This window comes from Salarias fasciatus, chromosome 22, assembly GCF_902148845.1.
Source record: "Salarias fasciatus chromosome 22, fSalaFa1.1, whole genome shotgun sequence".
Classification (NCBI taxonomy): Eukaryota; Metazoa; Chordata; class Actinopteri; order Blenniiformes; family Blenniidae; genus Salarias; species Salarias fasciatus.
In genome coordinates, this window is record NC_043765.1 from 22,222,022 (window position 1) to 22,234,750 (window position 12,729).

At 43.8% G+C, this 12,729-nt stretch overlaps 1 protein-coding gene across 2 annotated transcripts in view; it reads right to left on the minus strand.

Moving 5' to 3' along the window:
• The window catches only part of osbpl10a (oxysterol binding protein-like 10a), a 68,048-nt gene that overhangs the window by 15,649 nt on the left and 39,670 nt on the right, over window positions 1-12,729 (minus strand). For both annotated transcript variants that reach the window (XM_030121249.1, XM_030121250.1), the window contains one exon: window positions 6,206-6,336. In XM_030121249.1, the coding sequence (XP_029977109.1) occupies window positions 6,206-6,336 (131 nt within the window). The remainder of the gene's footprint in view (window positions 1-6,205; window positions 6,337-12,729) is intronic.

The following is a 12,729-nucleotide window of genomic DNA, read 5'->3' on the forward strand; positions in this document are numbered from 1 at the left end:
TCAATCAATTCTTTCAACTTGGACAAAAAGGACAAATGTGGTGCACAGACAACTCCCGGGAATCCATTTTCAGCTTTTTGCAAAGAACACATTATGTGGAAGAGGAAAGGGAATTATGCCCCACTTCTATAGCTTAAATCTAGAAAGAATTTTCCCATCAGCCACTGTGATCCCTTCACTGTGGTCTTGAAGGTCACAGAGGTTAAAACATGGAGAAAGTATTCAAGTTTAAGAATAAAACTTAGACTATAATGTTCGGGAGAACAGCATTCCTCCTGTCATGATCTCCATCCTGCAGCAGCAGATACTGTGGAGACATCTGGTGTGTGTGGAGGGAGCTGCTGCTGTTGCACGAACCCACCGCATTTCTGCCAGCGCCAGCAACTTCCCCTCCATTTTCCCCACGGTCCCGCGCCGGCCCCGCGCCCGCTCTCGTTAGCCCAGCTCCGGGGCTGAATACCAAACGGCACGGAGGCGCTACATAATTCAGAGAGCCGCGTTTATTATTCCAGCGTCATGTGTTTCCCTCCCTGCTGTCAGGACCGCTCAGGAGATGACAGGGAAAACAGCAAACTGGAGAAACCAGAGTCGACCTTGAGGTGGAAAGACAGCTCCTGTGACATAGTGGGGCAGTGGTTTAGCTCCACATGGTGAGAGGGTTTCTGGAGTTTGCATGTTCTCTCTCTGCATGGGTTTTAAGGTTAATTGGTGACTATATCTTCCACAGTCAGCAGGGATCTGGATGGATAAACTTGGAAGCTTTCTCCTTCTGCAGAGTCTTTCTCCTCCACAAGATGGCAAACTCACTTCCTCCCCACACCCACAGGAGGATGAATGATCTGGCGCCTCTCTTCCATTTTCTGAGCATCACTTTTGATCAGGAGACGTCGGGAGAATCTGCCCCGGCGCGAGAGGAAACTCTCAAGCCCTGATGAAAGGAAGAGACGCCTTCATGAGGCGGGTAAACAGTCAGTGTGGACGGAGGCAGCTGGGCCGTCTCCTCCACCTTTTCCCCCTTCAAAGGCCGCGCAGAGCATCTTTGAAGGCTTTAATGAAATCTGGTCTGAGGCTCCGGGGCTGAGCCGAGGAACCGGCGGCGGCGGCGGCGAGCTGTGACGGGGTGTGGGAGCAGAGAAAAGTCCAGCTTTAAAAGGGGTTATTGCAAAATGACATGTCTGCCTTCCCTCTCAGACACTGACACCCTGACAGCTCCTATCGCAGCCTGAACTGTCGGCCCGACGCTAACATTGTTAACGCAGCAATTCGCCGCAGTGAGATCTCTATTTACAGGATAAAACAAACTAGATTTTGTTGTGTTGCGGCCTGGAAGATCCTGGATTTATTGAAGGAGATCTAATAAACCCATAACACACTTCAACAAAGGATGTTTCATTAAACTCCCTGAGAAGTGTGTGGTGAGATAATATGAGTAAATTCATTATAAAACAGCCTTTTGGTCCCATTTAAATCTAATGACGGATAAATACAGTGCACCACAAGTCACAAGAAGCATTTTTCTCTGTAAATTGGCCTCTAAATCTATCAGATAATAGTGGCTGATCAATATTTTGACCACATGGTGGCAGTATAAGGTGGCACGTTTGGATTCAGACTGCAGGAACTAGTCCAGGAACTCTGAGCCTCAATGACTTATTTCTTGCTCTTTTCAAACTTCTATCAATTAAACTGTAAAACATTAAAGAACAATCAAAATATCGCAAGCTGAACCAAACCACAGGAGGACTCTGTCTCCTGATGCCTGTCCTTCGCTCTCACATCTCATGACTTTGGTTCTCATGAAAAACGAAAAACAGATCTTCCTCCACTCCTCCCCTCTGGCTCGTCTGACTGAAGGAAGATCCTCTGTACAGATGTTCAACTGAAAACTAACTGCGACAACCAATAACAGAAGGGTTTTTGTCCATTCTTTAATAAACTCACAGCAAAAAACCTGCAAAAAAAAGGTTGTATTTCCATGAAATTCAGCCCTATTTAAGTATTACTACATTATTGGCTGCAGTTATTACATTTAGAAAGGATTCTATAATATATTCACTTATCATCACATATTATATGACAGGATATTATTCGTCATTTCACTAAAAAAAGGCCAAAGTTATTGGATTATTTCGATGTACTTGTACCTTGCTGGTTGGTGCGCCTCACATACAGAACAGTCATGACACTATAATAAACTATAATAACCGTTTTGCAGCGCTATGTCCATAGAAAGCTGGCAGTTTCCCCTCTCACGTCCCAACCCAGTCGCTTCTCCGCTTGTTTTTAGATTCAACTGGCTCGACTATCGGCTCATAATCAGATCCGCCGTGTGTTCAACAGGCGCTTCCCTCAGAGTTTAACACCACCGCCTTCTGACGGGTAACGACAGAGGCCCAACGCTGACAAAGAGCCCATCAGGAGATGCCGCCGAACCCATTCGTCCTCATCTTGTTATTAATAGCCGAGGTTTCCAGTTATTGCACCAGGTTTGAATAAAAGCATGACAGAAGGGAGCATCAAGCAGATTCATGCAACAACAACAACAACAACACCGGCGAGGGCCGGCTGTTTATAAAAAGCTCAGACGGATTGCCTTTGTGCTCTGGAGCCGTGCTGCACTCCGGCACTTCGTCACATCTACAAGAAAGTGAGAGCTTTTTAATAAGGTGCAGAAATTGACGTCTGAACCTTCAGGGGAGGAGAGACTGTAAACAAGCTGCGGCTGGATTTATCAGCTGGAAACAGGAGAAACACTGAGGGAGGAAACCTGTAAATCTCCACAGAAACTCTTCACCTGCATGTTCTTTGGATGTCTGAATGAATGAAGCTTCGTGTTGTTGATTTGTTATGCTGTGGACTTTTTAACTCATACAGTCACTGCAGCGGTAGTTTCTGGCTCTCGTCTCCCAGCTACAAGTCAGATTTCCTTCAAAAACATCCAGAGGAGACTCTTTCTCTGGTTAGTCCTTTTTCACAGGAACGTATTTTGAGCTGCTGCCCCTTCAGCTCTGTGACTCGCAGATTAAACTGTTTCCAGCTGGATCTGGCTCCTCGGAAACCTGCCGTAACTGTCAGATGATCCCTTTTTTTTTCCAACTTCGCCATGGAAACGAGGTTCAGACGCCGCCAAACATCTCTGCTTCCGACGGCAGCGTGGCTTCAACGATAAGACTGGAAGAGCTTTTATTGGAGGAGTGCTTTTCCAAGGGCTTCAAAGAGGAATTTAATCCTTCCTTCAGGGTGGAATTAGTCATTTTGTAAGTAAATAATAAGCGATTTTTAACACAATTGTGGACATCCGGAAGCCAGTGTTTGGTCTGTGACCCGGCTCGCTGAGGCCGGAGCCACCGGGCGGCCCAGACAGACGGCCTCCTGGGACGGACTCCGCTCCTCCTCTGTTGCTGACTGACCCACTTCTCCGGCAGCAGCCCTGCTGAAACTTTCAGTGGAGACGAGAGAGCTCCGGCGACCAGTGGCAGTGGGTGGATTTTAAAAAAAGAAGAAGAAGAAGAAGAAGAGATGTGGCTCCGCCACACCAGGGGTCTGCAGCTCTTCAGCCCTACGTAATCCGTCCCCCAAGCTCTGAGGAGATTATATGGAAATAAAGAGTTTCATCTTGTTCTTTTTTTTAAATGTAATTTGTGCACAAGGCTGGACTTCAAAGAGACTCTTATCTCCTGGTAAGAAAGGAAAATAACAGCAAATGTGACTGAAAGACCTGAAATGACCAAAACTGGCTGAAGTAGCTGAAACCGCCACAAAATGCTGGAAAAAAAAGAGAGGCAACATTGCAAAACTGAAAAACAGCCGAAACACCTGAAACCTAAAATAACCAGAACACATGAAAACATTAGAAAAGGGAAAACAAACATGTGAAGAACTATTTACTACGGCCGTGTTTCAACATGCACAAAATCAGTGTTTTAAAAAATGTGTGTTTCTCCCCGTTTACACAGAGACGGACTTTTGAAAAGTTTCACTTTGAGAGCCATTTTCAAAAAGTTGCATTTTCAGGCTAGTGTCATGTAAACAGACACTCACAACAGAATAACATTTTTGCGCCTTGACTAAAAAAGTCTAAACTTTCAAGCACATTTTGTCTTTTTAATTCACATTACTACTAAAAAGTCAACTGATAATCCATCAAAGTGAATATTTGATTGTTTAAAGGTTACAGTTTTATAAAGTTACAAAGCAAGACGCTCTTGTTAAAACAATACTCCGAAGATTTTGGACCCACGCCCTATCCCGATCATTTACAGAGTGAGATAAGCTCATAAATACCTTTTTTGTGTCCGTTCTTCCAGTGCCTGGCTAACAGCTGTTAGCATCGTAGTTAGCTTAGCTCAACTACGGCAGGTGAAGAGGAGACAGAGCCAGACTGAGAAAATGGACAAAGTACTCCTTCCAGTGGTCCAGGGGATGGCGTATTAGCACACGAAGTAAATCCGAATGGTTATAAAACTTTTTAAAAGACGTGTTTTCTTTTCAATCCCTTAAAATAGCGTTTTGACACACAGATCTGCACAAGCATAGTGCTCCGCGGAAGGATATACCAGGCGCACAGCGGCTGAGTCTATGGCTTCTACTGCTGTGCTCCGGTATATCCTTCCGCGGAGCACTGCGCATGCGCAGGTCTGTGTGTATCAAAACATTATTTTAACGGATTGAAAAAAAAAACCACGTCTTTTAAAATGCTTTATAACCATTTGGATTTACTTTGCGTGCTAATACGCCGTCCCCTGGACCACTGGAAGGAGTATTTTGTCCACTTTCTCAGTCTGGCTCTATCTCCACTTCACCTGCCGTAGTTGAGCTAAGCTAACTACGATGCTAACAGCTGTTAGCCAGGCACTGGAAGAACGGACACAAAAAAGGTATTTATGAGCTTATCTCACTCTGTAAATGATCGGAATAGGGTGTGGGTCCAAAATCTTCGGAGTATTCCTTTAAGGCCTGAAGTGGTGTTTTTTTTTTTTTTTTTTTTTTTTTTTAAACAAAAGTAATATGTAATGTAAGCATGTAGTGAGTAAATAAGTGTTTATTGTATATATTCATGAAGATTAAATGGATTTCCTGAGAGCTTTCTGTCTAAATAAAGATCTCTGTATGTGAAACAGTTTTGATAAAAGTTTTCTAAATTATCCAGCTGAAAACAGAATGAATCCTTTTTGACCTCTGTTACATTTCTGGTAAAGTAATTCTGACATTTAGGCTTGGTTGAGAGTAAAAGCCTGGAGTGTAGCTTCATTAGGGGAGATCTGCTCGTTCCGTTCTGGCGGTCGGTGAGACGTCCAACATTTTCACTCCACAAACTGTCAGCTCTGCTGCTCGGCTCCACGTCTTTCTGTCCACGCAGCCAATCAATGGTCACACCAGCTCCTCCCAGGCAAGCACCACGTCAGCAGTCAGCTCAACAAGACCACAGGTCAATAAACTACACAGAGACGTGTTCATGTTTATATCATAGGAAAAAAACCTGAAATAACATGCATGCCATGTCCGCCAGTCGCCTGGAGGCGGTGACCTTTGCTGAACATGATATTTGTCATGTGTTCAGTCAGTAACGACTGTCACCATCCAATAAAAAAGGAACTTATTGCCATGTGCAACGCTCTCCCGCCCCGCTTCATCAGCCTGAAACACGGAAAGCGAACTGCCGCACAAGCAAGTGCAGATTGATTCCCTTCACAACCATCCAGCTGGACCTGTGTGGTTTGAAGGATGCAACGCTTCACATTCCTCACATGTAAAGTAAAAACACAATGTGACAACAAAGTAGAAATAGTGAAATGTGAAACAAGATGAATAAGAAGCAGATGCGTCACCCAACAACAAGTCTTGAAAATGTGTCCTAGATGGACTTGGTGTCTCAGAGCACTTCACACATTCACATGGTCGACCTCCACTGAGACTAGTCTGCGGTCTGAGCCGGGGATCGGACTACCAACCCTGAGATCCGAAGATAAACAACTGAGCCAAATAAAGCCTGTTTCAGTCCGAGACAAACGGAGGTTTCTCCTCTGAAGATCTGAGGCTTCATCACGTCAACGTTCCTGCCTTAAAATCAACTGTGAAACAAACAGGAAGTCCACAGATCAAAGCTAAAATAGCAGCAACACGAAAGCAGAGCAGGTCAGCGGGGTCAAAGGGCGACGGCAGACCTCGGCGGTGATGGTGGACAGTCTGACGTAACGTTTCTCACCTCAGCACCATGGGACAGACTCCTTTTCCTGAGGGCCGGGGAGGGCTCGGCCGATCGCAGAGGAGTCAGCCCTCCGTTCTTCAGCGGCTCCCCGGAGGGCGACTTTGGTACAGTCCACACAGGAGCACCATCTGAAAGACCACAAGGCGCCGGCGGTCAGTGAGGCGGCGGCGGCAGCTGGGAGGGGGGACACGCTGATTTCAGAGAGGGAGGAAACTCATATATGGCTCTCTGCTGTGTGCAGACGGTCAGTGCTCGAGTGTGTGCTGCTCTGAATGAGTGTAATATTCCTGGCTGGCTGAATCGACCTGGATCGATCAGAAATGCGGCGGCGGCCAGAATGATGATTGGTTCGAAACCCAGGCCACCAGCATGTCGAGATATTCTGCACAAATATCAAAAAATCAACAGGCTGGGTGTACCCTGCGTCACAGTGCAGATAAAACTTTAAATCTGTTTCTGCAAAAAAAAAAAAAAAAAAAAATTAAAATAATATTCAGCTTCAGCTTCAGGAAATGAGCCGTCAGAGGAGATGAATTACCTCCGTCATCTATTTCTGAAGAACAATTCATGAACGGCTCCTCTGCAGTGCTGAGAAAGTCCACATTTAACTGCGTTTCAGCCCTTTAACCAACACAGGACTATTTCACAGAAAATAATTGAAAATTGATTAAAAATGGTCTTGTATACAAAGAAAATTTAACTTTTAAAAGGGATTAATAAGGTTATTGGGAACTAACTTCTTGTTTTATGCAACAGTATTAATTGTTTCTGTTTTCAGGCTCGTATGAGCCCCTCCAGAGTTCTAAAAGTTCTCTCTGTGTCTCATATTTTCATTGAAGAAACACTTAAGAACAAATTTAGATATTTATTTGAGTGCATTTTATTTTTTTTATTATTCATCAGCTTATCAGCCCTTTGTTTGCAGTTACAGTTTACTTATATTTGTCACTTATTAGCAAAATCTCACAATTCAATGAGCATTTTCATTTTATCAACCATTTTTTAGCAGTTTTACTTCTTTGAAATTGCATGATTAATATGCTGGATGTGTGCGGTCATATAAACATTAATCAATATTAGGTATATGAGAATATACTATATGTTTTTTCTTTTATTTGTTTTATCAAGAATTGATTTACCTATTGTGACTTATTGAAACTCATTACGACTAAACATCATTATATAACATCTAAACGTAAGATAAAATAGGAGGGTGTTAAATGGAACAAAATCATCTTATACTGGAAGACCTGTATGATTATACAAGCTGATTCTGGTTAATATCAGAATCAGGTTGATGTTTTAGGTTTTGTGAAAACGACAGTGAAACAGCAGAGAACACTCAGCCTGAACATAAAGGCCAAATTAGAAGGGAAAAAAAGTGACTGCAGATAGCCTGTATCTATTAAACACTTACTTCGATCTCATCTATGGGGCGAAAGTTGCAGCATAATGAGACACAGTTAATTAAATTCCCTGAGATCGCTCTGGACTGAGACCAGAGAAAGCGTGAGACTCGGGAGGAAGCAGAGCTCCTCCTCAGACCAACCGCTTCCTGAATCTGCACCTGTATAAATAGACTAATCAATACCTGCTTTTAAGATGATGTCATTTACATAAAAAAATATCAGTTACCCTCCAATTTATTCAGAGTTTTCTAGTATCTGATTATCTCCTCATGCACTGATATTCCAGCTGCGGCTCTGATTTCAAAGAGCTGCTAATGGAGGCTTCGCTCGTCTCCGCTCAGATTGGGTTAGAAGTCTAAAGCGCCGAGAGGCACTTCTTTGATATCCATTAGCGAGGAGCCGGCCGTGCTGACACAGGTCGACGTGCCGGTGGGCCCCGGGCGGAGCTGCCCGCACCAAAATGTGCTGAACCAGGCCCCCGGGGCTCCGGTCGGCCGGCCGGTCGGTCTGAGCGACGGGAGGCGAAGAAGTGTGAGTGAACCTGGTCCACCGACAGCAGGCTCTGCCCGACGGCGTGAGAGAACTGAAGGGAGGTGGATTGTTTTTAGGAGGGGGAAAAAAAAGGATTATTTTCAAGATATTTAGATGTTAATGGGTTCCTCACAGATTCAGGAGTGGAAAAAAAAAAAGAAGAAGAAAGAAAGGCACAGAAAGTAGTTAAAGTGTTGATGCTGTAAATCAGCTGGTTGACAGACTCAGTCATGTGCAAAAGAAAAACGGCAAGAACTTGTTTTTTTTTTTTAAATATTCAAGAAGAAACCTGTTGAATAAATGGCACATAAACTGGAGTTTTGCCTTGAATGAAGCAAATTTGTGGTTTGACTTTGAAAATTTTGAATCTGTAGCTCACTGCAGTCGTCCTCAACATAGTGATACATTTTTTTTTTAACAAAACAATTCTAGTTCTTACTTGCTGTTTTTTCCTTATTGCTTTTTCTACACATTGTTCTTGTTCATCTTTTAAAGAAAAAAGTTGTGGTAACACTTTATTTGAACCCCCCCTGTATAACACATTATAAGTACATTTATAAAGCATTATAATGCCATTATAACACGTGTAGCTATAGTTATAAACATTCATAGATGATCACAATGCCAGGACCTAACCCTAACCCTATGCTGTATAGTGAGTTATAAAGCATTGTGATCCTTTATGAGTGTTTATAACAACTTATAAACACTTATAATGTGTTATACCGGGTGCTTCAAGTAAAGTGTTACCAAAGTAATTATTGTAGTTTTTCCTTACGATGACCACATGTGCATCGGTTCTGTACATTATGGGTTCAGATGGTTCTATCCAGGTCTGGCCCTGGATGTGATGCATTCCAGAACCATGGATCAGAATCTGAAGGTTTGCTCACATTTGTCAGGTTTAAATGAAGTTAAAAACAAACTCTGCTGTGATTTCTGTGTTAGTCGTGTCAGTGTGTGGAAGCTCGAGCGCTGCCATCTGGACCCCGACGCTGATGGAGCGCCGTATATTTACACCAGATCATACAAGACGTTTGCGAAGGAGGAGTCCCTGCTGTTGTTTGGACTCCTTTATGCACTTCATTAGCTTTTAATTAGTTCTCAGCTGGTAAAAATACCACATTGATCATCAGCCCACAACACAATTTAGACAACTAGGCTAATTTGACTCGTTTTTTTCAACCAATCCAAAGAAACACAACATAAATGTGACCAATAAACATCCTCTCTATTGGATTTCAAATTTTAAGAGTACCTTTATTTAATTTTTTTTGGTTTTTAATTTATCTAAAATATAAAAGAAAATGTTTTTTTTAAGTGTCATTGTTCTGTTAATACCACCCAGATTCTTGAAAATGCTTGTTTGAGCTCGTACTTCCCGTTGCACATGACTGAGGCCTGAGGCCTGATCCTTTGGCTGAGATGTCACCGTAAAGCGCCAGAAGTAGAGGTACTCTGGGAGCAGGTTCATGTTGGGACCATTGGATGAGGGCATGCAGGTGAGTCGGACGGCCGCCGCATCAGACAGTGGAGACACAGACACTCATGCAGTTCACAACGGTTTCCAATGGTTCTCATCTTCCATTTCTGGGCTTTGACATCAACGCTGACTTTGTAACGCTGCCGCGTCCGGCTGTCACTCTGCGTCTTCTCCTCGTCCTGTTTCATTCTCAGTCAAAAAAATAAAAAAATAAAAGACATGCTGTTTGCCTCTCGTTTAAAATTTGGGGTTAATTTGGGCAACTCTTGCTTTAAATTGCTTATTAAAGCTGCGAGAGGGCTCATTTCCTTTATGGATGTTGATTTCCTTAAAGGAAAATGCTGTTTGGGTGTGGGTGACTCAGAGGGAGGGTGGGGCTTCAGGCTCTTTGTGGCGGTGACGGGGGTAAAGGGGGGAAATCCAGAAAGAGCTCAGACGAGCAGCGGAGATCCTCCCCGACGTCAGCTGATAACACGCTGTCTGGTTCTCGACTGGCGGGTTTTTCATGGTACGTTGAAAAGTATTTCATTATCGCAAAGGCCAACTGGAAGAAGTAGCTCTGGTTTCAGGATCCGCCAGGCATCGACATGCCAGCCGGACTCCGGATCTCATGCTCGGCCCGCTGCGGAGAGCTACCCGCCCATGCAGTGACAGCGCTTTCCCATAACAACACCATTCAACCAGCCAACCGACCAACCAGCTCCTCCCTTTATCAGCGACATCAAACCAGGATGCTGCCCATGCCGGGGAGCCGCTCGGCAGAGCCGAGGGACCCTGACGGAACACTCCTCACTGAGGCGTGGGGGGTACATGCCGGAAGCAGGGAGCAGCTGGACCCCCACAGGACTGATCAGCCAGGCAGCGGAAGGAAAGAGGTTTGTACTTGCGGCCCGGCGGTCCCACTCCACACCACCCCCTGTCTGACGAACAGGTACAGGGCAGGGTGACTGCTGGCGCAAAGAGAAGACCGACAAACCGTGAGGAACTGGCCACTTCAGGATGAGATCCTCCCTCCACCCACCCAACCGCCCAACCAACCCCACCCAGAGAAGGAGAGAGGCACCCACGAACCTGCAAGGCAGAAACGATGGCTCTGAATACTTTGCAGCTCACACGTATGGGCGCCGTCAAGTTGGATTCTCAGCGGTTATAATAAATACAACACCAGTAAGTGTCTAAATTGTGGTTTTTAATCCAGATTTGACTTAGGAATAGTTTTTATGTTTTCATTTTAGAAAAGTTATACAGTATATGCAGACAAAATACAAGAAATGTTGGAAATACTGTTGTCTTTTAGTAAGATATAATCACTGAAGCTCTTTTCAGCTTTTCTCCGCCGTATAGGCTCACTCAGTATCTGTCATCCTGGAGAAATGTGTCTCTATTGAGCCAGGTGATGGTGTTTCAAAAGTACGCTTTGTTGCTAAACTGAAAAGAGTGAGCAGAACAAACACTCTTATTGACGAAAGTGTTTCTCTCTGGAAGCAGTGTTCAGAAAGTGTCATTTTCAGAGAGCAGCTATAATCGAGTAAGTGAAAGGTTGGAGTTTTCACCTGAAGCCATTGTTGTGTAAACTGAACCTAACAAAGTCTAGACTTGAAGGTCTCTAAACATCCAGAACGAACTGAGAAACTGGTTTTGTCTTCAAGGATTGTGAGAAAAGAAATGACCCCTTTCTGCAGCTTGATGTCAGCACATCATCTGCAAAGAACTTTATTCTTGTGTGTTTGGATACTATTTTGTGATTGGTCAGAAAATGGTATAAAGACCCTTAGAAGACCTCTGAGCTTGTAAAACGTTCTTCTTCCTGCCAGCTGGAGAAAACAAATCTCTCTGGTCTTGAGGGGAATGTATTCACCTTCTCTTCTTCTTATTTGGCTTAATAACTGTATGGTCATTCAGATCAGCAGCTAACAGCCTGATATGAAGCCACTCGTGAAGTTCAGATGTGCTGGAGCAAAGCTGGAGTCTTCTAAATGACTTCCAACTATGAAAGAACAGTTTCTCTTATATGTCCTTTATTTGAATCTGATGATCGAGCCGTCACCAAACCCTGCAAGCTGCAGTGGAGTGTGTTCATCTAGTTTCTGAAACTCTGAATATGTTGCAGGAAGAAAGTGAGACGATTTTATCAGAGGCACAAACACAAAGCCAAAGGTTATGAGAGACAAGCACGGACGCCATCTGCAAACAGAACCATAAACCGAGGTGAAAGTAAAGATGTGCTCATGATTTTGAACTTCTCGGTTCGCTTTACAGAGACGTGACGAACATATTGAGCCTGGAGGGAAGCGTCGGGATAAACAGGTGAACTCAGTTACCTTCCAGAGAACGATACTGATGTTTCTGTGGATGTTGAAGCATCTTTTCTGTACGACTGGTGCGATTCCAAGGCAACACGTATACGAGAAATCATTATCACTAAATAAACTGCGACTTTGTAAAGAGCAACAAGGATGATCAATCAGGAAGAAGTTTGACAAAGTTTCACAAAACTTTTCTAACCATACAGGAGTGCGTGTTTGTAATGTAATTCACTCTGAACTGTCATGAATATGAATGAGCGAGCAAAAAATCTTTCAGAGCCACCTTTCAAACCTTCAGGAGAATTAGTTTTTTTGTGCTACTCAGCAGTATTTTTAGCTTTAAATCACTCACTCCTCCTCGTCTGCAACGATCTTTTATCGTGCTGTTGTTCGACAGCGACCTGTAGACTATAAATGGATTACAAACCATCTTTTTCTTGGGAAAATAGGATTAGTCTGCAGCGTTTGATGGATTCCACCTTATCTCGGCACACTCACACTGGATCCAGTGTCTACCTTCCAACTTTAAGAACGGCTTCTTAAGCCTCTCCCCTGGTGTTACGCCAATAGAACCACCCGTTGGCTGCAAGTGATTTAAATCGAAACAACTTTATTGGATCCATGGAGATCTGGCACAGAGAGGGTTAAACATGGCAGAGGTCTGACATTTTAGGCACCAGTGTGGATTCTTTTGGCAAAGACTTAATCCTTTGAGGAGATTGAGGAGTGCATAGTATAAGTCACTGTATTTAGATCCGCTCATTCACGCGTAAAACCCTGTTGTTTCTCACA